The 26616-nt window shown below is 43.2% G+C and overlaps 2 protein-coding genes across 3 annotated transcripts in view; one reads left to right on the top strand and one right to left on the bottom strand.

The window, feature by feature from the left end:
• Positions 1 to 550: 550 nt before the first annotated feature.
• On the bottom strand, positions 551 to 14382 carry BROX (BRO1 domain and CAAX motif containing). Of its 2 annotated transcripts, none has more exons than XM_064709171.1 (13): positions 14279 to 14382; positions 12271 to 12401; positions 11555 to 11661; positions 9944 to 10040; positions 8518 to 8613; positions 7802 to 7874; positions 7368 to 7473; positions 6745 to 6834; positions 5938 to 6023; positions 4574 to 4655; positions 3385 to 3535; positions 1810 to 1969; positions 551 to 1354 (listed from the first exon to the last, which is right to left on the bottom strand). In XM_064709171.1, exons 2-13 carry the CDS (start codon positions 12369 to 12371, stop codon positions 1268 to 1270), a joined length of 1236 nt encoding a protein of 411 aa, XP_064565241.1. In that variant the 5' UTR covers positions 12372 to 12401; positions 14279 to 14382; the 3' UTR covers positions 551 to 1267. The 2 variants fall into 2 exon arrangements, with proteins under 2 accessions (XP_064565241.1, XP_064565242.1); XM_064709172.1 differs by lacking the exon at positions 14279 to 14382 and adding an exon at positions 13791 to 13971.
• Positions 14383 to 14480: 98 nt separating this feature from the next.
• AIDA (axin interactor, dorsalization associated) overlaps positions 14481 to 26616 on the top strand; it is a 36402-nt gene continuing 24266 nt past the window's right edge. The window contains exons 1-4 of the mRNA XM_064709173.1: positions 14481 to 14738; positions 17510 to 17579; positions 24153 to 24206; positions 26187 to 26241. Of these exons, the coding sequence (XP_064565243.1) occupies positions 14629 to 14738; positions 17510 to 17579; positions 24153 to 24206; positions 26187 to 26241 (289 nt within the window). The 5' untranslated portion in view covers positions 14481 to 14628. The remainder of the gene's footprint in view (positions 14739 to 17509; positions 17580 to 24152; positions 24207 to 26186; positions 26242 to 26616) is intronic.

The following is a 26616-nucleotide window of genomic DNA, read 5'->3' as shown; positions in this document are numbered from 1 at the left end:
GAGAAGCGCAGCTACTGGTACCCAGGAATTGCAAGGCTCTAACTTCAACACATGCACATATACCTTTGCATTTGCAACGAATCAGAAAGATGTTTTTGTTGTCAAGGGCATTTTGCAGTGCTCAGCACTAAAGAATGCTGTCACATTTTCCACAGCAGGCAGAAATGGAAGCAAGTTCTACAAAATCCTTTCTTTCTCAGCCTTGACTGTGCTTGCCTTCTCACAAGTTTTCTTCAGAAAGAGCTGATTTTAGTGCAATACTGCAAAACCTGAGAAGCACCACTGTTTATACAGGGCATAAAGGAAATCTAGAGTTTGGCTTCCCAGCTGTGCCATCAGGTCTTCAGCTCATCTTTCCTCCCTGTTCTCCTGACAGCTTCTTATAGACACCACTTGGATGGAAACACAGCAACTTACTTCCAAATCCACTACCTTATCATGACTTTTTCAGGAATTCCAGTGCCAGAAGATCAGAACTGTCTGCAGCCTTCGAACTTAACCAAGCTTTGAAGATTCAGAAATTCTGAACAAATGACAGACACAGGGATGCTTTGCTTTTAAGCACTTCCATATTGCTTGCTGCATTACTTTCACATACACTTTGATACTAAAGGATTTGGATTGAAGGACAGACAAAGCTAAGGTACTTTACTACAAATTCTGATATAAACCCCCTAATCTATAGAGGAAAGAACAGAGACTAATAGTTTCAGAACATAAATTGTGCTCCTGTTATGCAGAACTTGAGGTTTCCCACGTTCTGTGCAAGTCCTGTGAAATACGACTGTTACAATCCACACCCAGATTTTCTCCCCTCACTACAATTAGGTGAATTCGGACACAACAAAGTGCTAAGCCTGAACGACAAAACTTGAATAAATATAACTGTTCATGCAAACTTCTGTTTCCAGAACTGGACATGATACAGCATATAAGGTAATGGAAAAACCCTCAACTATTACAATCATGATACTTCCTTTGCTATTTGTGGGTAAAACTAAACCCACAAAAAGAAACTCCCTAGAGGCACAATAGGAACATTTAAGCCCACTAATTCTATGATATCCACTGAAACCAAAAATAAGTCAGATATAAATAACCACCTAGAAATCTACCACAATCTTAAGCAAGATAGACACATATTAACAAAAGTAAATTATATTAGCCTTGTAAATGAAAAGAGGAGAATCGAAAAAAGAAGATCAGAACAAAAGCCCCAGAGTCCTATGAATAGAGTTTCAAAGTGAATTCAAAGCACTTATGGCATTTAAGAAATCTGGCATCCACTGTCTTTTTGAGGCTTTATATTTGGTTCCTTCAGAGGTTTTACTTCTTCATCTGGTTTTGGTTTAGCCTGCAAACAAGAAGAAAAAAAACCCCAACTAAATACCACAAGTACAAACCACTGTGTCTGCACAGTATTTATGCACAGCTAACTGTACATGTTATAATCTAATAGTCTCCTCTCTTTTCAAGGCTGAAGATTTTGAGTAAGCCCCAAGCAAGAGGGAAATGACAATTGTTCTCTGTTTCAGCATCTTTAAATGAATCATTTTCTAAAAAATAATCTTTCTCTAGCATGCTGTAACATTACAGGACTCAGTAAAAAATGAGCTGATTTTCCAGACGCTGGCAGTGTGGCAGAGGTTAATTGACTTGCCCCTGCCACAAGAGAAGGATGAGTTTAGGTGATAGCCTTATGGCTGCTTCCTACACTGAGCTGGAGAATGTGATGGAAGTGACAAACTAACTCTGTATGGTACACAGAATAAAGCCTGAGGGAAAGAACAGCACATGGGATTATCTTACAGGGTCTTCCTTTGGCCTCTTGGTGAGATCAAATGCTGCAACCGTTTCAGGAGTCCAGTGTGCGCTTAAAGCTGGAAACTCAAAAGGAACAGGCTCTACCAAGCCATAGTTTGCTTTCAGTTCCAGCTGGGAAGCCTCTGCTGGCACCTTCTGGAAATAGCTAGAACAAATACAGAAATGTATTTAAAATACAGTGCACCATCTCTGCAAGTCCTGTTTGCAATTCTAAACAAAACAATTTGGGTTTTCACAGTGGCAAGCACTGCTGCTCTCTTCCATTTCATTAAGGCACTGCCTAACACGCATTCTGCCAGCAAGGTTCACAAGAACAAAAGCAACTCCTTGCTAGTACCGTTGTTTGTTCCCTAATTGTATGGTGGGTTTTCTCCAACTTATTAAACATTATTCCCAGTGCTTTTAAGAGAAAGCATCTTTTGTCCAAAAAAACGCTTCAAAATACAAATGAGGATTTAAAGTACTTTCCAAAGACGAAGAGGATACTTCTTTTCCTAATCAGTCCTAATGTGCCATAGTGGATAATGGCAACACAGCAGCCCCCCAAAGACTGGCTACAGGGCAAAGCCTGACTCAGGGTGCCCCTCTGCCCTTGGCAGGGCAGCAGGAGCTCACACACTGACACACTCTACCTCACTTCCTGTGCTGCACAGAGCTCTTCCAAAACAGCCACTGCTTTCTCTTTCCAAGTTTTGTTCTAGAGGGACAGGGACATGCTGAAATCTCCAGTATGCTTTTGTTGTAAGCTCTGACAATGGGTATTTGAACAAAAACAGAGCAGAGCATTTCTATTTCTATTTGCAGTTCACTTTGATGTACTTGACCATCCTTTCCATTTAGTCAGTTGCCCTATTATGCAGGTCTTTAAATATCACAAAAATTAAAATAACACACCTATTATGAAAGGCTAAATCGTAATAGGAGGGGAGAAATAAATGAGGAAAAGAACTCTAAAGACAAACAAATCTTGATTATTTTCAACTGAAATAAAAAATTGGTATTTCCAAACCCTTTTTGGAAGGACATCAATGAACACAAAGCCCTATGCACAATATTAACTATACTTGGACTGGTAAAGCTCCTAGCACCCTAAACATGATCTTCACTGAAGGCAGCACTGTGTTTTGACTTCCCTGCTTGCAAAGCAGAATTGCCTACTGGTCTTCTCCACTTCTCCCTCTGTCCTCTTTTGCCTACTAGATCTCAGGAGACAGGAAGAGAGCATTAGAGCAACACAGTAACTTCTGCAGATTTTGTCCTGTGCAGAAGGAAAAGTAACCAGGTGCCTGAGGAATGAGGGAAGAAAACTGCTAAGCCTCTCCAGATGTCAGTCCAGCCCAGTTTGCTGAACCGGCACAGGACACGCAGTGGGACAGCACAGACCCACTGCAAATCTGCCAAGAGAAAATTATAGAATTGCAAATTTATCTTTAAGTTACATGCCATGCCCTAAAGGAATATAACAACAGGAGAGTAAAATTTACCATCCCATCCTGAAATTAAGGCAAATGAGGTAATAACACTTCATGTAAAGTGCTGTACCAACCACGAATTACTTACATAAATCCATTCTCTCTCTGGCATTTTTCTAATGTGTTCTTAATCAAACTTCCTAATTTCCTAAAGAAAAGATGTCCAGAAGGTTTGGCAGTAGTCCCAGGCCCTTTGGTTTCTCCATATTCTTTGCACAATGCTTCAGCCTTGGTAAAAACTTTGCAAGAAAGAAAGGAAATAAAAATTATTTACATGACCCTCTTAAATCATGGTTCTCCCCTACAGTGCTTCACTCTTAGAAGACACCAGAATCCAGTCAAGCCTCTTTCTTCTTAGAAACAAAACCAAACCAGTTCAAAGACATTCAAGATTTCCTGCATCCAACAAGTGACTAGGAACAGGAAAAGAAAAAGATAGCGTTTTGGGTGGGAAGATGCAGGAAAGCATTCTTGTGTGTGGGGCAAAATGCAACAATAAGCCTAAGAACTGTGCCACATGGTAGGGAAGAACAGAGGGCATGAAGGTATCCACACACAGCTGATGCCCCAAACCAAACAAGAATAACTGATATGGAGTGGGAGAAGAAGCACTCTTCTCTAAACAGCCGAACAGTATTTTTTTTACTCCAAGAAATCCAACTTAGTTTGTTCTTAATAATTTTCCAATTTATTTTTCAAACTAATATTAAAGTTTCCACTTTGAAGATTGGAGCATTTTTTATACATTGCAGTAAAAGTTAAGTTATGCAGTACAGGCCAATGGGGTACAAATAGCTTTGAAGAGAGAAGACTGGGCAGAAGACCTTGAACTACTGCAAACTTCCCTGAATATACCTTTCAAATGAATAGAAAAGAACTAAGTTACTGAAATCTGTTTAAAAAATTAACAAGCAAGATCTAGATTTACTATGTAACCTCCAAAGCAGAAATGGCTGCACTACTCTAACATACAGACCAGAAAACAGGATGACCAGACCCTTATGGGTCTTTATACTGTATACTGCAGGCAGCTCAAAGCCAGTCTTTAAGCCAGGCTAGGAAGTGAAAATGAAAATTTTCTGCAGAAATGTTATGAAAGACAGTATTTGGTAAGACCATCAAAAAAAGTAAAAATACACTGTCTCTATTCAAAGATGTGCTGGATTTCCATCAGGTGACAGATAAAATCTTTATGGGAGAGCAAATTAACACAATACAGCAAAACAGAACAGGCATGGCACCATCAGACCCTGTACTGCAGTCTCAATCACACTTACATTTTTCTGATTCCTGCAGAGATCTGATTGCTTCCCCACATTTATCACTCGCCAGCAAAGTCTGGCCATGGTAACAGTATGCCTGATGGAAGAGGACAAAATCATTACCAACATCCCTGGGCACTTCCTGCACCAATCCCCTCCTCCTGCTCCCTACAGGAGCTGCAGCTCTTTGAAGCTTCCATTCCCTGCAAATAGTTGACAGCTGGGGAATCCAAGTCAAAGCAGCATTCACTGAGCCATTAATGCAGTTCACTGCGAACCAGAACCACAAACACTTAGTATGAAAGGAGCTGTCTCAGCTCTAGCCAAGAGTAACTGAGCTGCACAGAGCTGTTTGACCTGAAGCACTGCTACACAGGCCATTCCAAGCTCTCACTGCAGTAGTGTGCAGCATCAAGCCCCAGCACAGAATGAACCCCAGGCAAGTTTACAAAGCTAAGACTGAAAACTAAAACTACCTGAACACCCAAAAACTCCATCTGCAACAAATATCACTGAATCTGGATAAAATGAGGTGTTCTGCTATCTGAGATATTTTGTCATAGTCCAAATAACTTTTCCATCCCCAAAAAGTCGATTGTGCTTGAGGGTGGTATTGTATTCCAGTGAAAACTGAATTGACTATTATCTATTATCAGGAGCTGAGTTTAACTAGTAAACACAACAGGAGAAGGAACAGTCCCATCAACAAATGCCCACCATGCCCCCCTTCCTTTAGTGTCTGTTCTCATAGTACAAATCTATGTAAATCTACCACTGCCCAGATCACTCAAATTTAAAAGAAGTACCACAACTCTTACCCTCCTTCACCTCTCAAACCTGCTAATAAGGCAAGCAGATTTTAGCTACAGTTTCAGCCTAAGAGAAAGACAATTATGTAAACTGCTTAGCTTGGGCCTTTTGTACAGTATAAAAAAGATTACACGCTGTGGCAGGCTACAAGACACGGCAAATTGAGCAGCTGAGGATCTCAAGGGCACTGCAGTACTTGCTAGAAGATCCATCAGGCAAATAGGGACAGCTCTTGGAATGGTACCTTTCGGTACTTGATGCAGTTTCATTCAGGACCTTCATAAAGATTCTCAGCTCTGAACTATGCCTAGGATCAGACTGTGATGTAGATAACAGAGAGCACCATTATGCTCAACCTGAATGGCTTCAATTAAAGATCTGTAATCACAACAAATCCACACTGCTGAACTTTCATTTGGCTCCACAAAAACAGTTCAAATGTCACTGACACTGCACAATTCCTCTTCACAGTGTGCAAAGAAAGTCAAGACAATACTTAGCCCCCATTCCCTATGCAGCCCTTGGCAGACAGACAACAAGCTGTGACTGCTGCCACCCAAAGTACTTACGTAGGCCATATAGAAACAGCTCTTCAAGTTTAAGTACTTCCTCCATTTACCTGCACAGGTTGGATCCAAACTAGATAATGTTTGATCTGTGAACACATAGGTAAATAATTCTTAAGACATTTCCTAAAAGAAAAATCCCAAACACATTAAAAGACCAGAATCCTTGAACTTAGCACTAAAGTATCCAGAAACAAGGGACAAAAAATCCTCCTGCAAAAGCACAGAAAAACTCTGAGAAAACCACCAAAAATATATAGCTATCATGCAGTTGTCCATAGAATTCCTGAAACTCCTGTCCACTAAGTCTGGATGGCTAATTCTCTAAGTATATTTATGCAGCATTTCAAAACTTGTTCCTAGTTTAAGTTCCAGTAGTGACTCCCATACTTCTGCACTTCTACCACTTGCCTCAGTAAGCCCAGAGATCATCTCACTCATCTGGAAGGTGGTACATAATGAACTCACTCCACTCTCCATGCTCTGCATCATGATGTGTGGCCCAAAGGCAGCTGGAACATACTCCACTGACATCACGCCATTAGTCTGCTGCTAGTCTGCTTTCCTTCACTAATGTTTCCTACCATCAGCTACCATTTCCTACCATAGAACAAGATTCCCACAAAACCAAAAAGCTTTATCATAATACATGCTGATAACTGAAGCCTTAAATGTGCTAAATAGAAACTAAATACACACTCCATATCCACCGAGAACAGCATTAATATTGCAATTTATGGGTAGGTGAAGTGTATCTGCTGGCAAGAGTGCATAAATTTAGTCATTAAGGATACAAAACAAGACACTCACCAGCTTTTTGGTAGAAGTTGGCTGTTTCATAAGCAAGAGCAGCTATTAGGCCTGGATTATGTTTCAGCTCAATAGCCCGAGCAATTGTCACTGAAAAATAGTTCCACACCATGATTTAAGTTTAATTGAAATGTCCTATCACATCAAATCAGCAGAGGCATTTAGGGTTTTAAAACCCCTGCATGAACAGCAAATAGATGTTGTGCAGTCAAGCAAACAGCAGAATAAAGACAGATTGTTTCTTGGATAGAATGATTCCAATTTAATAGAAAAACTGAAGGAATGTTAGCCTTAAGAGTAGCTAATAAACAGAAGCTGCACATATTTTAAGTAAAAGAGCTGGGAATGTCTGTTAGGCAAGCATGGTGGTGAAAGGGTTGCATGAAAGGAAGAAATAAGAAAAAGGAGTAGTGCCACACACAAATTCTTCCTAAGTGAAAGATATTCCATATTACAATTCTAATATCAGACTGAATTTTGGCATTTTGCAACCTGCCCCACTATGCCACAGTACTTTAGGAGAATAAAAAACCCATGGCCTTGCTGCCAAGCAGAATTCATAAGACAGCTGTGACCCACAAAGAGTCATTTCCCACAGCCAACTAATGTATATTTGAAGATACCTTCTTGAGCTTCAGCTTGACACTGTATGATGTAGGACTCTATAAGTCGAGCTTCTAAATCTCTTCCCTTTTCCACAGGTGTAATCAATTTTGGAATGTGACTTTCCTAAATACAAAGCAAGTCTCAGAGTTAGTTTAGGCCGAAAACCAGTGCAAAACAAGTGCTTCATGCCTAAATGGATAGGACACACTGAGTGAAGGTCCCAAGACAGCACATGTGGCACATGATATGGGTCGACAGACAAACCACTCTTTCAGTGCCACTGGGAATGAGTTCCAGGGATTGAGGGGTACCACAACATATTAACACCCTTCTGTTTCCTGCATCATTCAGGTGCTCTCAGGTATGTGTGTATAGCAAAGGCCTCTCTAAGACAAAAAGTCAAGTATTTGGAGACACCTTGAAGAACAGACAGCAAAGAAAGCCCTTCTACCTTCAGGTGTTTAAAAATCCCAGCTGCTATCTTCAAGCTGCGGTGAACGTCTTTTGCTTCATCCTCTGTTATACTGAGAAAATAGAATGAATTGGTAAAATTATAGTTAGAAAGGGACTCTAAGTGTCATTTAGTGTCACCTCCTGGTTTGGGGCACCACATTTCGCAACAGCAGATCAGGTCAGTTATGGCTTTGTCTAGATGAACCTTAAATCCTTCAAGAATCAAGAGTCCACTAATTCCCTAAGTGACCTATCCCACAGCTGTGCTACCCTCAGAATAAAGAAGTTTCTAACAGTATCCAATCATGAAATAATCATATAGAGCTTGCTTGAAAGACAATAAATGTAAGATCCTGTGATGACTCTCAAGTAAAAGCCAACCTCAGTGTTAGAAGCCAAGGATTTAGAGGTCTGTAGAGTTAAATGTCAGCAGAGATGTGATGTTAAGAATCTCAGTTTTCTACCTGGACATTTAGAGGGGGACTGATGAAGGGTTCATTCACAACTGACACTTTCTCTGTATCACAGTCATGTAGTGCTACTGCACTCAGTTTACAGAGGCAAGAAGGGATTGAAGTGCTTGTGTGTAAAGACCAACTGTCTCCTGGAATTCCTCTGCCTGGACATTTCCTATAGCAGGCGACCCCCAGAACCTGCTAAATCTTTGGTGGAGTATTGCTACAGCAGAATTGTTAAAAAAAGGAAACCACTTACTCTTCTTTTCCAGCAAGTCTTGATGCATATTTTGTGTACCACAGAGCTACATTAAATCCCATGGAAACCAGTTCAAACACTGCATCCTGCTGGGCACTAAAGAAAGACAGACAAAACCCCCCCAAAAACTTAATGCATTCAGTTTTGTTCTCACATCTCTCTCTGCTGATAGTTCCTGTAGCAAAAGTTAACACTTCTCTCTATAAAACATTTTTCATTTACAATGTCAACGATTTCCAATTCTGAACCTCCTACTTTGCTGAACTGCTTAAGAGAGACATAATTTTTTTTAGTCATTCCCTTTAAGAACCCATAATTAGAATCTACCACATTCAGATGCCCACCCTTCCCTTTTGGCAACTTTTATTTTAAAACTGTAACTTGAGATTTGTTTAGCTTTGGGTGTGGCTGACATTTTGCTATCTCTTTTTTTTTTTTTTTTTCAGTCGCACAGTTTTAGAAAGCCTTGCCCTGGAATGTCCACTTTAAAGATGTACTGCTAAGTTAATAAGTCAGAGTCTATTACAACTCTCTCAAATGAATGTTATTGCAATTATTTATGTAACTGCAGACAAACAGCAGGATTTTTTCCTGCATATAGCAAGAAATTTCAAAAGGTAAAAACAGAGTCTTTGAAAAGACTGAACTTGCAATCGCAAGCTCAGTTTAGCTTAGGAACTAGCAAACCTTTTAAAAAGAAAGATGTGGGAGAGGGAAGAGTAATGTTGGCACAAGTACAAGTGTGCATGACCACAAGAAAATTAGAATGAAGTCCTAATCAACAAATTTTCTTCCATTTAATTATGGGGGAATTAAAGCTTTGAGGAGGTCAAACACTTCCAGCTAAAGCTTGACAAATTTGTAGGCATGATTATACAACACAATTACCTCCAATAGCAAGAGACAAGTGAGTAATTCAGAAGGTTACAGATCTGCATTCCTCCTGGAAACAAGATTTGTTTGTTTGAACCAAGAGGACATGTACTCACAGCTTCAGAGGACAAGAACAAAATCAGATCTTCAGCAACACTGGAACCTCCAAACACACAGAAGTTCCTGGTCAGGCAATAGTGCCAAATTAAGTTTTAAACTGCAGTGTGCTTTGTTACCATGCTCAACTCACCAATATCCTCAAGGCTCTTCTTTATACTGCTCTAGCTAACTGCAGGTTCATTTTGCAGATCAACTGAGACCTAACGGATCTTTCTACCATTATTGTGCATTCTCACAGCTTAACATAAAGGCCACTAGGCACACTTCAGAATACCTAACACAGTACAGCAGTTACCAAAAACACAGGAACACCTTTTTAGAAACTACTTTGTGTTCAAGACTTTGCTGCATTTCTGTTTCCCTTCAGGCCTGTGCATGGGTGTAACAGAGCAACAGAGAGCAGCATACCCTGCACCCAGAAAAGCACACGCACCTCGGGACTTGTCCTTGTAACGTGTCTGTCCACTTGAAATTCTGAATATATCTCAACTTGCACTCTTGGGAAGAGTCATCCAACGAAAGGATAAAACCTATGGAAAAATAAAACAGGTAATCTCAAAGTAAGAAGCAGAAATTAGTAATGAAGGAGATGGATCAATATGAATATAGATATAGATAAAAGAATGTTTCTTGCTGAACCCCTCAAAACCTCATGTTACTTCCTGGGATTTTTATTCCTCAGTACCTTGAGAACAAAATGCGGAAAAAACCAACTGGCTACTCCAGGAAACTGCTTGCCCAGCATGTTACCAACTCAATTCTGAGAATCTTGACTGCTCAAGGAAAACCTAGCAGATTTCTGCATGTCCCATATGGTGACAAGTTGGGAGTGGGACTAGCCCAGGTACAGGATGGCTGAGGGTGTCCAAGGTGAGTGAGTGGCTGTCACTGCCACCATACTGCCAACCAGGAAATTCCAGGAAAGAGTGCCTAGTCAACAGGGAGAGGGGAAAGGGCCTCTATGCATGGGCTCACTTAGTCATCATCTATCTTCAGGGCTACAGGAAATTCATTCTTTATGTCCAGTAGCCCAGAAAACAGCAGTTAGTGGGATGAGGCTCATGCTATGGGATGTTCAAATCCTAGCATATGCAGGCCCAGGAAATTTTAGTGAGGCTGAAGAAGAGCCCTGGTCTGATCAGGTCTTACAGACTTTAAGAGGTCAAGAGCCTGCCATAGCAGCTACTGGGGCTATACCTGTCAGTGTGTCACATGTTTATAAAATCAGAAAATACTTGTTCCTTTCACATGCAGAAGATTTTAGTGGCCAAGCATGATATTTTCCTGAAAAAACTATCCAAACATTGGCTGTTGCAACAGGGACTCTTATCTGAGTGTTTAGGCATGACATTAGCCTACACCCTCCCAGGAGCTCATTAAACCAATGTTTACTTCCCACAGACAGAAAGACCTCACTTTCCACAAATCAGCTGATTCCTGAAAACTCAGTCCTAAGAAACCTGGCTGAGCACCTGACTGCTAAGAGAGAGTTACCCAACTATCAGCAGAAGGAAGGTTTCAAAGGAATGTGTCAACGCAGCTGAACCATCTGCTGAAAATGCAGATACCATGCTAATGAGCACCTACATATATATACACACCTAAGATAAGCAGCAGTAGAAGGTAAACTTGCAACAAGTCTATGGTCTAGTATTAGACAAACCAGCAGTTTACACTGAATACTAAATGGAATAAACTAATTAATAGACTCAATTTATACTTAGGGAGCAACTCACCACCACCTAAAAGACAAATACATGTTTTCTCCTCCAAGAGGAAGCAGAATTAGGTTAAAGGCAGGAGGGCAGGGCTGCCAGCACTTAGTATTGGCAGGGTCACAAAGGATACTGAAACTTGGAGAAGGGGCCTGGTGAGCCGCCAGCACTGGTATCAAGCACAGAACCCATGAAGATACTCTCCTTCCTGAGAAGCACAAAGCTTCCTTATGGGACATCGGCACAATTAACATTCTGAGAAATGCCATTAAAATTGAACTGATACTTCTCTTTGATGAATTAGTAGTACTGCTAATAAATCTTCCTACCTTGCAGGAGTGAGAAGTAGAAGTCAGCTGCATTCTTCATCATTTCTGGATTACAACTTGAGTCTGTAAACAGCTCCAATAGCTGTGTTCGAGACAACCGCAAGTCACTAAATGAAAGGAGAAAAAAACCCTAAGAAATCCTATTAAAAATGTACCAATACAGAAAAATCTTCCTTTCTTCTCTGGATACATATGACTGGACCCACAGCAGTGGATAATCAGTACTCAATCTACTGTTCTATCACTAACTAAAATAACTGTGCCTTTACCTACCAAGAGGTGGGGTGCACAGAGAGGAAAGGGAAGCAACAAGCAGGAACATTCTTTGACATTAGAATGGGATGATGAGATGAAGAGATCAGAATAGATCTGCAAAACAGGCTGAGATCCCTTTTCATTACATTCATATCCACAACAGAACAGTCAGGCCCTATCAATTTATGGAAATTAAGCAATCAGGAATGCACAGTCATCAGAAAGACAATGAAGTGTTTAGTCCTTTGCCTCTGCATTGTTGCAATTGGCCTTGCTGTGCACTCAGAGACTGGAGAATTCATTCTCTGTAAGCAAACGTTCTGTGTTAGCAGTGTCTTACTGCCTCCCTTCCTACACATCTCTAGTCATCCTCACCTCAAAAACTGAAGAGCAACCATTACTTTGAAGGATGTTCCCCAAACTGTAAGAGGCAGAATGAAGCAAGTCCCAAGTACACTTACTTGCAAATCTTTGTTGCAGCTGGAGTAGTGGCTACCCCATAAAAATTAAATGAAACGGGAGCTGTAGCCTTCAGAGGGTTGCGATGGAACCAGTGGGTCATTTTCTTCCTGCAGTGTTGTCTATGCCAAATCTAAGGAGTGGAAAGGAAAGAACAGCTGCAGGAACAGGTACAACTGAGGTGCTGCCCATGTCCTCTCCTCTGCTCGCAAAAAGATATTCCAAATGTAAATAACTAATTTGAAATTAACTTTTTTTTTTCCCCATTTGAAATGCCAAGCTTCCATATGCCTCGTGCTTATTATCCATGTGCTTTGTGTGAGAATTACACTCTCTTGAAATACAAATGCTTTCTGACGCAACTATTTTAAGTTAGGCAAAAAGCTACCACCTGCTTTCCTCTATGTGAGCACACACATTGCTAGTAAAAAAACCTCCACATTTGTTACCTCCTGCATAAGGCTGAACATATCTGTAAATTACATGAGAAATATCTCAGAATCACAGAATCAATTAGGTTGGAAAAGACCCTCAGATTACTGAGCCCAACCTTGGTGAGATCATTACCATGTCAACTAGACCATGGCACTTCGTGACATGTCCAGCCTTTCCTTAAAGGCTTCCAGGGATGGAGGTGGGTGACTCCACCTCCCTGGGCAGCCCATTCCAATGTTTAACAACCCCTTCTGTGAAGAAATCCTTCCTTATGTAGAACCTGAACGAACCTCCCTTGGTAGAGCATGAGGCCCCTTCCTCTAATCCTGTCACTTGATCCCTGGAAGAGGCTGATCCCCAACTTGCCACAACCTCCTTGCAGGGAGTTGTAGGGAGCGATAAGGTCACCTCTGAGACTCCTTCCTCCTTTCCAGGCAAAATCTCAATTCACTGAGATCATTATACTGCGCCTGATCCATCTGTGAATAGTTCATTTGGGAGCCTTTGGTATACACGAACCTGCAACCACAAACCCTGACTAAAAACATGGATCTATTTACACACGTGAATCAGACCGGGAAGGTTGGGAGAACAGAGATAATGCCGACTCTCTCTTTTCTTTCACTTCAATTTCAACAGTCAAATATAACACAAGCATTGCAGTGAGTTTTACAACAGCAGTGCGGGGTGATGGAACATATTGGACACATGCTGAACGTGGGAGGTAAAACGTCACCATGAGGACAGAAAAACTGAGGAGCAAGTTGTGTACGCTCCATCTCAAAGGTTTTCCAGACCTCACGGGACAAAGCCCCGAGCTACTGGTGTGAACTCGGAGCTGCATCTGCTCTGAGCAGGACGCTGGACCCAACGCCCCCTAGGACCTCCATCATCCCGCGCTCCTTTTGGAATCCCTTCAGTTCATCCCTATAAAAACACTCTACAGCTTTGCCGAGAAACAAACAAACAAAACCAAAACAGACCCAAGAAGATCTGCCAAGCACACGTTCCCCGGCACGACCCAGATCCCCCAGACCGAGCAGGGGGTTCGTTCATCAAGCGTCGGCACCTATCGCGCCACGCTTACCGCCGACACTTCTCGGGGTTTGTCCGTCAGGCCAGCGGCTGCCGCGCCGTGCCCACCCCCCTGCGCAGCGCTGCTGTCCCCGCGGGGTCACGGCCCAGCCCGGAACGGCCCCTGCAGGATCTCGCGGCCGCGGGACCCCGGCCCGGCCCCGCCGCTCCCAGCGGTGCGTCATGCGCACGCTGCCGCAGGCAGCGCCAGCCGAGAGCCGATGGCACCGCCCCATCGCGGCCGATCGCATCGACCCCGCCGCTCGCCCTCCTCCCCACCGGAGTCCCTAGGCCGCCGCCAACAACAGCCCTGCGGGTGTAGGGCGTCCCCGCGGGACAGCGGCCGCCGGCGTGGCCGGGGCCCACAGTCCTCCCGCGGGAAGGGCCCTCGAACGCCACCAACACCGGCAGGAACGGGGACGCCGGCAAACCAGCAACGGCACCGGCCCTCCTGAGGGGCGAAAGCCGCCTGCGGTGCTGCGGGGGGGCGCCGGGGCTTACCTAGGGGCGGGCCTGTGGCGGCCGCTCGGCCGGGACGGAGGGAGGAGCGAAGGGAGGAACTGAGTGACCCCGCCCGGGCCACGTTCGTGCGCACGTGACCGGCGCCATGATAGGTACCGGGGCGGAAGTAGCGCTCTCGCCTCGATAGCGATGGCGCGGGCGGGCGCGGCCGGCGCCGCCTCCGCGGCTGGGCGGTGCAGGCGGGAGGCGCCGCCGCGCTCGGGTGTCCCGGGGCGGTGCCGTGCCGTGCCGTGCCGTGCCGTGCCGTGGGCGCGGGACTGGCGGGAGCGGCGGTACGGCGCTGTAGGTGCCCCGGCGCGGGGTGAGCATGGTGCCCTAGCACTGGGGCTATGTCGGAGGCGGCCCGCAGTCTCCTGCAGCGCTGGGGCGCCAGCTTCAGGAAGGGTACCGACTTCGACTCCTGGGGGCAGCTGGTGGAGGCGATCGACGAGTATCAGATGTGAGTGCGGGCTCGGCGTGGCCCCGGCGTCCCGGGCGAGGCACCGGGGTGAGGGAGCGGCCCCGGCTGGGGCGGGGCAGGACAGGCAGCTCCGCCGTACCCAGGCCGCGGCCCCCTCGCCCCTGGGGCCCCGCTGGCGGCTCTGCCCCTTCTCCAAGGCGCGGGGCCAGGAGCCGAGGAGTTCCCTCGGGGGGTGCCCGGCCGGGGGGCAAGGCGGGAGCCGGCCGTCCCGCTCTCTTGGGAGGTCGGCAGCGGCCGGCGTGGTGCTTAGAGCAACCTGCTTTGGTAGAAGGTGTGTCCCTGCCCATGGCAGTGGATGGAACAAGCTAATCTTTAGTGTCCCTTCTACCCCAAACCAGGTTGTGATTTTGAGAGCGTGGGCTGCCGGAATGGTTTGTTGATGGAGTCCCCGATGCTCCACTGGACCGGGATGCTCCCATTCCATCATCCTGTTGCCTTGGCACCTTGCTTGTGGCAATGGAGTGACTTGGCAAATGGGCTGCCTAAGTATCAGCCTTAACCAAAAAAACTCCACGCAACCCATCAGAATGAAAAGGGGTCCATTGCATGCTTGTGTGTTGTGTCCCTGATGGTACCAGGGTGGGAGAGTGGGGAACCTGGCCCCAGTCAGGTTGGCTGGCACAGGGTGTGACTGCACCATCCATGACTCCTGTGGTAGCAGAGGAGTATTGGCTACGGAGCACTGATGATGGACTCCTTGGAAATGCACCTGGTACCTTTAGTCAGATGTTCTTCCCTACTACTCCATTTGCCACGACAATGAAAATTATTTCTTTGTGATTGCAGTATTTCAGGCCAGGCTTCTCATGGTGAATTTTCTGGAAGTTGACAAGAGGGTTCACACTTGTTTGCCAAGAGAAAGTCAGCTGAAGAGATGCTCCCTGAGGGATCTTCTAGCACTGTTCAGGACAAGTTGGGTTCTAACCACGTTGGTTGCCAGTTCAGTTGTCATTCAGAGTAACTGGTCTGCTGGCCACATACTGGTTGGTCAGGAGAGGCTGTAATCTCATCATTTTATTCACTCACCAGGAAGGATGAAGTGTTACTTGTCACTGCAAGTTCACTGATATGCAGTTTGCTGATGGCTTTTAGAGTAGAGCAGGCTGTTACTCTACAAACCTTGGCAGAGAGATGAAAAGAAGTTATCTTCCAGATCTGTATCTCAGCAGAAAAAAAGAATCATCAAAAGTAAAATAAGATATTTTTACTAACTGCCCTTACATGGATGTCAATCATTTGGGTGATTATTCATGCAGGAACCCTTCGAGCTGTCAGCAGTGGCTTCCCTGTTAAATGTCCCCATCATGGAATTTGGTCTCATCTAACTTTGAATGAACTTCAAGGGGAATGCCAGATGCATTCATTTGGATTAGGGTGGATTTTTTGTATTAGTGACAAATGGAAAGAGGATTGTGTTAGTGATGCTTGCAGAAATGTTAATGCTGTGATGCTTCCTGTTGTGGGTGGCACATTGCTGCTATGGTAATCTGTTTTCTTAAATCATTACAATGCTCTTTCTCTGGTCCTGTGTATCATAGGGCAGGGCAGTAGGCAAGGAGTGTACTTTTGGGTTCGAGTATGTTTATGCTTTTTGTCTTTTCTCAGCCCCAATCTTTCTCCATTTTTGAAGTGGGACAATACCACCAAGTTGTGCAGTTACCTCATCCTATTTGGCTGTGTTTTTCCTGGTAAGAGTTAAAAGCTACAGTGGCCTCAGTCATTTTTTGAGAGCTGATTTTGAGGAAGAGCAAAGAAATTGAATTCTGATTTTTGTTCCTGTAGCTTTGACAACAATTTGTTCTGCTGGATGCATCTTGGTGTATATATTTTATAAAGCCCTCCTACATCTGGGCCAATGCCCACAGCAGTGGTGGAGGGAAGCAGAGTCTCTTTCACAGTGCAAACTTGTGAGGTTCCAGGAGGAAGCCTATTGTGATGTCCCTGGGTTTCCCCTCAACCCCTGTCCTCCCTCTCCCTCTGCTTGTAAAAAATTATTTACAAGGAATGGCAACAATTGCCCAGAGGTTTTGCTTGTTTAATATTCTCCTTCCTCTCAGGATGGAAACTGTAACTCTTCCCATAGCTTCTCTCTAGCTTCTTTTTGCTTTCTCAAGCTGTTTGCTTACTATTACTTTCCAAACCCCTTGGTATTCCTGCCTTGGTGATGACAAGGGAGGAGGTTTGTGCTCCGCCTGTGGTGCTGACAGGCACTAATGTGAGTGGATCCACCCCAGTAGCCCAGGCCAAGCCGCCCTGTGCCTGGCTTCCAGTGCTGGGAGAGTGTGTGCCATGGCTTAGGGTGTACTCACCTGAGCCCCCTGGCATCTCACTTGCCTCAGCCTCTCCCGGGAAATGTGTGTGGGATTGCACCACAGTGGGTCTTCACAGGGGCTGTGGTTTGTTATTGTAAAAGAAGGCTTTTGTGAGAGGAAAAAAGTCAGTGCTTGTAAAAGGGGCTGTTGGCTATAATGATCCTCTTACCTGTTCTCCTTTCATTATGCATTAGTCTTTCCTGCCTAATGTTGCACACTTTGTTTACCTTCTGGGTTTTTTTCTTAAGTATGAACTACCATGGCTACAGAAAATTTTGATTCAAAAGACAAAAACAAAGCAAATACGCAGCTGCAAAACCAACTCATACCTCTTTGGAGTAGCAGTCTGTGAACCTTTTGGCTGACACATTTTCTGGAGGTGGGGTGTGTGTGTTTGGGTTGTGTTCCCACTTTACAATTTTCTTTTCTCCCATCCAGATTAGCCAGGCACCTCCAGAAAGAGGCCCAGTCTCAGCACAACAACTTGGAATTCACAGAAGATCAGAAGGTGAGTACTGCTGTTTGTTCAGGCAAGGAGCTTGACTCATAGATGTTGATGTGTTGTGTTTTTTTATCTTGCAGGCTGAAGCCTTATGAGACCTTTTTTCCTCCCTCAATGTACACAAACAGCAACAGAGCCCAGCGTGGCTAAAACGGTTGCTGTCATTAGATGTGAGGGATGCTCTGCTGTGCTATTGAGTGTCAGGAATGCTGGCCAGTGTCTTTCATAACCTGGGTGTTTCTTTTTTTAATCCCCCTTTTTTTGGGGATTAATGTTTGATAACTTACTTATTCAACATTAGCACAATTTATGTTGAATTCTGAATGGAAAACATCTTGAACTGCAGACACTGAGGTTGTGTGAGGGGGATGAAAGCTTAACATGTTATTGGAATAGGAATCCCAATATAACCAGTTAGATTTTGCCTGGGTCAGTGTGACCCTCGCTGCTGAGCCAAAGGCGGCTTCTGTGGTGCTTTACCCCAGAGATACCTTGGCTGCTGGAGATTGCAGCAGGGCACTGGTGCAAGTCCAGGCTTGTCAGGAACTCCGTTTACCTCAGGAGAGAGAGCTTCTGGCGATGGTGAAGAGGAGAGGATTCTGCTGGAGGGTTATATCCAGATGTTTATTCCATGGTTACAGAGGTCTGAAGCAGGGCAACTCCTCCAACAGAACAGAGGCCGCATGGTCTGATTAACCTTATAAGCTCGGGGACAGGGGAAGGGGAGGGGACAGGTGAGCTACCAACCAGGTGAAAGGGGCAGGGTCTCAAGGGACTAGGGACACCTATACGGGCCAATGTCCCCCAGGCCTGAGGAGCATCCTTTGAAATGGACCAACCATACGACGCCTTGCTGGAATGTTAAACCTGATTGACAGGGCTCACTCAGCAAGGGGGCGAGGGGGCAGGGAGAGAGGCATAGGCACACCTGGGAAGGGACCCGGAAGTTAAAAACAGGACATTGCAACACACCGCAACAACATGTAACACCTGACAGGGAAGGGTCCTGGCAGAATACTCCCTAGCAGTCTCTTAGAATGTTATTTGTTTATAATCTTTCAAAATATTGAAATTACTTTACTCCTCCCTCTCTCACCTCAGTTGAAAAGGCTGTTTCTTGTCTCAGAAACATACTACTGCAGTTCTGTGATGGGATTTAAGTGGACTCATGCACTCAAGCATTTACTGCAAAATAAAATCTTTTGAGATATGAGGCCCTACTAAAGTTCCTTGTCTTCTATAAAGGCATGCTTTTCTTAGGAATAAAAAACTAGAGATGTATATTTCCAGATTTTCATGTTTAATAAATAAATCACTTGTTTGAGCAATGCTGTTACCTGAAAATTGACATTTGCTAGCTCAGAGTCTCACCAATGGTAATAGGATGCAAGAGCAATGGAAGCTGTGCTTAGGAATGTAAGTCCTGAAAACAGGTGCTGGCTACATAAATTAGAGATGAACTTGATGTGTGTAAAGAAGCTTAAAGAAATGCACCTTTACATAGACTCTGAGAGAGGTTTGTAGCTATTTCCTCTATGTGTACCAACATGAAAAGCAAAGACCTGGTATTCCATGTTCTGCTTACCTTCTGCAAAGATGATAAAGCTCATGAATGCTTTAAACGGAGCCATAGTTTTGGAGAAGAATTTGGTCCACTTTTCCTGATTTGTAAGCCATGAGAGCCTTGTTAATGTTGGACAGCTGTTTATTCCTTGAATGCTTCTGCTCTCCCTCCCTTGCTGGTAGCTTTCTCCATCATTCTCAGCTAGAGTCATCTTTAGTGTTTCTTTAGTTTCCCCTCTGTGGAGACTTTTGAAAATGTAGTTACTTCATGAAGGTGAAGCTGTTAATCTCACTTCTGGAGACATCATCTCCTGTGAGTATGGGAACCATAACTCACAGGGCTTTGCCTCCAGATGTCCCCTGAGTCTTATGAAAAGGACCTGGAACTAGATTGTGGAAGTGAATGAGGTCAGCCATGAGGGAAGGCCTGAGGGGCTCAGGAAGTGGAGATGTTTCATGCGCAAGTGCTGTCATGTCTTAAAGCAACAGTCTTCTGAAAAGAAAAAAGTAATGGGTGGTGGTTTTACATCCTAGCAGAGTGATACCCGTTTCTAAAGCTGAAATAATGTATAAAAGAGGATGGCATTTTTATCACTTGCTGGTTTTTGCCAGTCATTACGTGGCTGCTGCACTGAATCTTTGAGTCTGTTTATCAAATAGCAGTGCCTGTTTCATTAGCCACATGCACAAACCAATTCCCCAACATTTTGTTGAAAGAAAACTTTATCTCCTCTACCATGAGGAGTGCTAGTCACAAAAAAAAAAAAAAAAAAGAAAATTGTGAGTGGAGTTTTCCTGTTGCTTAAAAAAAAACACTTAAAACTCTGCACAGCGAAGTCTCTGATGTAAAGCTCCTTGCTGTGCTTGTCTTCCCTATTTCTGCAAGAGCTCGTCCAGTTTATCATCTAGTCAGTATGACTAATTACTGTCATCACTAATATCACTCACATGGCATGAGGCTGGAGGGCTTGGTGCATACTGGGTTTATAAGTATTTTGATTAAATAGAAATGTATCTTCTTTCCCCCTGCCCTTCTAAAAATCAGCTACAAATCTGTAACTTTTGCTCAGCTATTCTCCTGCCAGTACACCCACCGGCATGCTGAGGCTCTGTATGTTATACAAGAGACACTTTTTTTTTTATTTTTAATTTTAATGTGGAAGACTCTGTAACCTTCAGGGTTTGCTTATCTGATGTAACTGGCCAAGGCTACATGCAGAATTTTGTAGATTGAAAGGCCATGAAGCTGATTATGATTTCCACTTGCTTGATCTACCCTCAGTGCAGTTTTTTGTAGATTTTCAGTCAGCTGTTTTCCAAAGGACCATAAATCCTGCCGAGAATTGTTGTGAGGCTGTAGTTTCTTACTTGACCTACCCTGGGGAGGAAGGTGGGTTTCAGCAGTGATTCCTCTGTAGCAAGGGGGTGCTACTTTCTTTACAGCTGCAGGGAAAGGACAAGACTTTCACCTCATCCTTATCTGTCTGTATGAACTTTTACCACGTTTGGGTTTATTTCATGCATCACAGGTGGTGCTACAGTGCAGATAAGGCCACACAAAAATTGATGGTGTGTTACTTGCTAATGTAATCATACAATCTGTTAATCTAAGAATACTTGACAGATACCACCAGTTTCTTTCCTGGTCATCCTGTGAGCCAGTTATCATTTGTCTTCTAATGCATGTATTGTTTATGGTAAGAATTCAGGCTTTTAAATAGTTGCATCTCCCATTTTTGCTCCTAAAGAATCAGTTTTGAAACACTATATGCTACTTGCCTTGAAAGAGCAGACTACAGATTTTGTTGTTCTTTCCTGTATTTTCAAATTGTGATGGGTTGTCATCTTATAACTATTGCTGGACATAATTCCGTATTTTTCGTTCTCTGTCTTGACTTGGGTAATTGACAGTGCTGGACTCTTCATTAGTGATTGTGAATTTTATTGAAGCATTTCTCTGCAGATCCTGTAAACAGCAAATCATTTTGTTTTGTCTCCCTCCAACAGCAATAAAGAGGCCTGCAACAGTTTTATCACTGAGAGGCAGCATGTATGAAATACTAAGAGATGCAGTGCCTGGTGAATTTACCTCAGTCATAACATTTTGAATACTGCTGTTCACTGTTTTACCTCCATTCTCTAAAATTCATGATTATTCATTGTCAACCACTGTGTTTTGTGATAGGAATTGTTCCAGTTAGGTTTGGCTATGTCTATCAGCTTGCCTCCAGCTACAGTTACTCTCACCCAGTTCTCTGTGCAATAAATGTGACCTTTAAAGCCCTCTTCCAACCATAGTTGTTGCTTCTTGTGTAACTGTTTCTGTGCTAGGCTGATTTTTCGTTGGTGTTAGAAAATCCTGCTTTTGAAGCAACCATAACTTGCTGAAATGCAAGCGCTGTTGAACAGTCTTAGCATGATTCATTAAACTACTGGTCTTCTAACAGCCTAAACTCTGGTTAAAGCCAAGCTCTGCTCTGGCTCTGTGTTTATGCAAACATCTTTGCCTCCATTACAGTTAGCGCAGTCCTTGTGCAACTCCTCTGAAGAAACCTTGACTAGGAGATCAACTGACTTTTTCCCCATTCTAATAATGAGTTTACAATAAACTGAATCTAAACTATTTTAAACTAGCTAAGTTAATTATGGCTTCAGTCTTTCTAATGAGATGCAGAATGTTTTCTCTGCTGCAAAAAGGAGCCTTTGCAGCAGGGATAGTTGCAGCTGAAAATGATAACAGTGTTTAGCTGCATTTTTAACTTTTGGGTTGGGTGTGGTCCCTTAAAGAAATAGTTATGAATAATGCCTGCTGGGAGCCTGCCATATTTCAATAGATTCCATATAAAACCTATTCTTTACTATTTAAGACTTCCAAACTCACTTAAATTAATCTGTTTCTAGAGCCATTATTGCACTTCAGCTCCCAGGAGCCAGAGTACACACATTTTGTATTGCTCTTTGTTCTGTGAGGGGGCTGCTAGTTAGACAGTTTTCAGAACACAGAGTTATGAATCTGCAGGATAGGGAATAGTGGAGTTGTTGAATTTACTGGTGAATTGACATAGGAGATAGGGACTGAGTAGTGCTTCTGACACCTCATTTATGGTGTGCGCTTAGCGAGATACCAGGAGGGGCAGAGCCAGGTGAAAATCTGTTTACATGTTCTGGTTCTGTGGTGGGGCATGGAGGCTGTGTGCTGTGCGCTGGTACCTGCAAACTCATAGCCCTCTTTTCGTTGTGCAAGTGGAGGAGTTTTGATCTCACAGAGAATGGGCATGCTTTTTGCTCAGCAGTCAACACTCAAACCGTTGGAACAGCTGGACTTTTGCAGATGCTGGAGCTGTAGTCAAACCTCAGAGATTTCCCTCCCTTCCCTAGGGAACCTGTGGACTCCTTTCTTTTACCCATTATTTCACACCTTCATCTTTAAGAATCTACCTTTGCAGATATATTTTTCCAGATGTTCACAAATGAAAAAAGGAATTCCTTTTGTTATACTGCAGCTGATGGCTGTTGTGTGTTCTCATTCTAGAGACTGAGAATCTGCTTCTGCAGTACTATTTGGTGTCTTCCCACCCAGCCTGGCAGTACATGTAAACAAATCCATAACACCCACGTATGCAGTGTGGGTCTGAAAGTCTCAAAGTGAGCTCAGGACTCTATGTGCTCTTTTCTGTTTCCAAATACCTGTGTTTTTTCAAGCTGTGCTGGAGATCCAGTCATGGGTCTCCGTTGTATAGCAGAATTTATTTTGGGGAGGAGAGAGTTTGTTGACTGAACAATGTGTCCTGTGTTAATAGCATCACTCGCTGCTTTTTGGGAAGGTGCTCAGAAGAACTAAAGTTTTGAAAGGCTGCCATACAATGGGCAGTTATAAAAAAATATGAAGATGAAAAGTCTGGCCTATTGCCATGTTGTAACAATGTTAAGGGGAGATACCAGCTGGGGAGAAATGGCTTCAAAAACTTTGAGCCTGTGGTGGCAGATGAAAATCAGGTATCTGAGGCTTTTGAATGCTGCAGCTGTTGGCTCTGCCCTTGAGGTATTGATGTGTGACCTACTTAAGATTCAGCTCCCGAATTTTTTCAACTTTCAATGTGGCCTAAGGTGAACTGAAACTGCAGTCACTTTGCTTGTTGGAATTAGTGGGGGCCTAGGAGCAGATTGAGAAGGATTTGTGACACCACTTTGCAGGAGAGCCAGAACAGGTGTTGGGGGAGGCACCTTTGAAAGCATGTGTAGTTTTTATCTGCTGTTCCCAACCTCTTGGCGTCCAAAAAATCTAACCCTCTTTTTGGACTTCACTGACCCTGCATAGATTGCCAGGTGCCCATACTCTTGAAGTTCTTTGATGCTAGAATTGTGTTCTTGGAAGTCTTTTCTTCCCCTTGCATCCAGCTTGTGGAGAAACTTTTTTATACCGCCTGATTTAAAAGGAGAGAATGAGTTACAGCTGTGTATTTCAACTTTAGTCTTCCTTCTGGGGGGAAATTTAATTTGAAAATAAGCCTCTTTTCTTTGGAGGCTCCTTCTTTCTCAGGAGGTAATAGGCTACTTGGCTTGGATTTTTTTGGGTGGTTTTTTTTTTTTTTTTTTTTTTTTGTGTGTGTGGGTTTTTTTTGTGGGTTTTTTTTGTTTGTTTGTTTTTTTTTTTTTTGTTTGGTTGCTTTTTTTTGGTTGTTTTTTTTTTGGTTTTTTTTTTTTTTGTTTTTAGTTCTCTATCACCTGAGAGCAGTTGAGTTTATAAACACTTTAAGATGTGGTAGGCATTACTACAGTTTCTGCATTGTTGGGCTGTGGGAGGGGAGTTAAGTGGCAGATGTCTTTCATCTATTGTGCTTTCAGTAAATCCAGCCTGTCTATAAAGAAAGCTTCTGATGCTCAGTGGTCTAGTACTGAACAATAGACCTGAAACCTTTGCAAAAAAAACCCCAACTGTTTGTGTTTACATTCTTTAAAAGTGTCAATGTGGAGAAATACTATTTTCAGTACTAAATTTTTCTTTTTATATTTCAGAAAACCATAGCTAAAATTGCAACATGCTTGGAACTGAGGAGTGCAGCTTTACAGGTATAGCTCTTTTTCCTATCTGACTTCATACTTTAGCAGTAAATTACTGTAGAGCTTTTTAAAATTTGTTTATTGTCTTCAGAAATACCCAAACTTCTGAAAATGGAGTGAACACTTGGAATTTCCAGGCTGTCGTCATGATGGCCCAGGTGACTGCCTTAAGAAAGGCTGAAAGTGCTTATATGAGCATCTCTTGGTGCTTGTACAGGAATTTACCTCCACGTTTTGTGTCTTTGGTTCTCTGCCTCATTTTCATCATCCCGAACTGTTTCATTTCTCTTCCTAACCTGTGTGCAATGTTAAAAAGATCACCAGAATGACCCTTAGACTTACTCAGCTGCTTCACAAATCATAATAGACCACAAAGAAGAATGTGTGTGTAGAATAGAAGTTACTTTTTAGCAGTCATGAAAACCAGCAGTGCTCTAGGAAAATATGGGAAAACTATAATTTGTAAATTTCTCTTTGGGCTTTTTTTCTGGACTGAAAGTAGATATCATGGGAGTGGATATAATTTTTTCTCTCAGCACATGCTTATCCCCAAAACAAAAAACAAGTGAGAGAAATTTCCAAAAGACCATGGATGGGGAAGGGGTAAATCAAAGGCTGAGTTAGTGGATTACTTCTTTGCCAAGAAAGAGTGATGACAGGCAAATTTTGCATCAAGTTACTCCCAGCAGCACTACCAAGTACTTCATGTTGCTGGACAAGGTGCTGCCTTCAATTGTCTGAAAGGCTGGGATACAGCATGCTGGACTCATGAGGTTGGGGCTGACTAGTCAAGGCTGTGTAGAATTTGAGGAATTATTTGGTTACCACTACCTGTCATTCTATTTTGATCTAACCTGGGGTGTTTGAAGAATGTTTCATTTGCTTGGAGTCACTGTGACTTTGAGGAGAGCCTGCATGTTCCACTACGGAATAGCTTTGTGGGTCAGGTCACATCTGATGGCTGCAGCAGAAGCTGCAGCCATGTCATAACCTTCCAAGCTGGAGAGGTGGATGTTATGCAAGACCAGCCTTCCCTGCTGTTGATTCCCTAGCAATAAGTCAAGGATTTTGTAACCTTTTGAGAGGATACAGGAACTTCTTGCCCACTTCACTTTGGGGAGGTTATGGTTTCTTGGCAGAGGTTAAAGCAGTTGGTAAGTGTTCTCACCTTTTCCCACTCTCCTAACACTAAGGGTATAGCTGCTTTAGTGTCCTTACACAGTCTTGCAGAAGGTACCTATTCCCTCTTGGACAAAATCAAGAAAAAAAATCTCATTGGACATTAAATGTTTAAAACAATGGGCAATCCTAAGGGATGCCAAGCGTGCAATGACATAATAGGTAAGACCTGACCGTCCACTCAGAAGTGAATGTCCAGTGTAAGTCCTCTTATTTCCACTTCTTTTTATGCCTGCTCTGCCACTTGATTAGAAAAAACTAATCTTACCTAACTGTTGGTGAGCTGCCTCAGAATTAAAAATTAAGAACTTCTCTGTTTAGTTAGTAAGTCAGATAGGCTTACTGAGAACTGTACATGTAACTGTACATGTGCCACAGACAGAGGAGGAAACCATCATCAGAGCTGGAGAAAAAAAAAGATGGGAATTCCTCTTCTATTTTCAGTGAGTTCTTGGCTGAGTTTTTCAAGCTCATCCTGTGTACTGTAATTTCTGCTAGTGTCACAATGTTGGACATGTGTCTTGAAATGTGAATGTTCCTGTGTGCAGTAAGGAAGAATTTACAACAAGTTGGTTTAAAGATATTTATCTTTCATTAGAGCTTGGAATATTGGATAGGTTTGTTCTTAATAAGTGAGAAGTAATGTAATCTCTGCCTCACCTGTGAACCTGCCTTTTTTTGGGGAGATTTTCTGGGGGGATGTAGCTTTGTAGTAACTTGGTGTGCTTGAACAAAGGAAGCACCTTGCATCTTATTCTGAGATGAGGAGGGTGCATCTGAAGATCTGACTCTTTCTTTGTACTGTCCTAGTCCACCCAGTCGCAGGATGAGTTTAAGCTTGAGGATCTGAAGAAGTTGGAACCAAGTAAGTGATATCTTTGTATTTTGAGTGCCATTTGTCATGACAGGGGAAAACATGACAGCAGCAGGAATACTGACTAACCAACACTGCAGTTCAACAGTGATGCTGGGTTTAGGTGCTTATTCCAAGTGTCTGTTACCACACAGAGAAAACTTGATGTGAATTAAGGAATGTAATGTGAGTAATTTAAAAGTACAGTAACCCAAATGTTTTAGATAATATATTCATCTTCATTTTCAAATAAGCAATTTGGAGCTTGCTAATTTTTGCACAAAATTGTGTTTTAAGCTATCAGTAGTACATTGAATAATTTACCTGCACATTTCTTATTTGAACTGTATTTCACCACTTTGTGGTCTTCCTTCTTGCAGCATGACA

This window comes from Zonotrichia leucophrys, chromosome 3 (assembly GCF_028769735.1).
Source record: "Zonotrichia leucophrys gambelii isolate GWCS_2022_RI chromosome 3, RI_Zleu_2.0, whole genome shotgun sequence".
Lineage (NCBI taxonomy): Eukaryota > Metazoa > Chordata > Aves > Passeriformes > Passerellidae > Zonotrichia > Zonotrichia leucophrys.
Note: the sequence above shows the minus strand (reverse complement) of the source record. Positions and strands in the feature narration are given on the sequence as shown.

Bases quoted from the DNA above. Each gene is read 5' to 3' on its own strand.
- BROX (XM_064709171.1), bottom strand. From the start codon at position 12,371: ATGACCCACTGGTTCCATCGCAACCCTCTGAAGGCTACAGCTCCCGTT. The intron at 10,041-11,554 runs GTAGGAAGATTT...ATTTTTCCATAG, and splicing joins CTACTTCTCACTCCTGCAAG to GTTTTATCCTTTCGTTGGAT. The intron at 1,970-3,384 runs GTAAGTAATTCG...TATTTGTTCTAG, and splicing joins CAGAGAGAGAATGGATTTAT to CTATTTCCAGAAGGTGCCAG.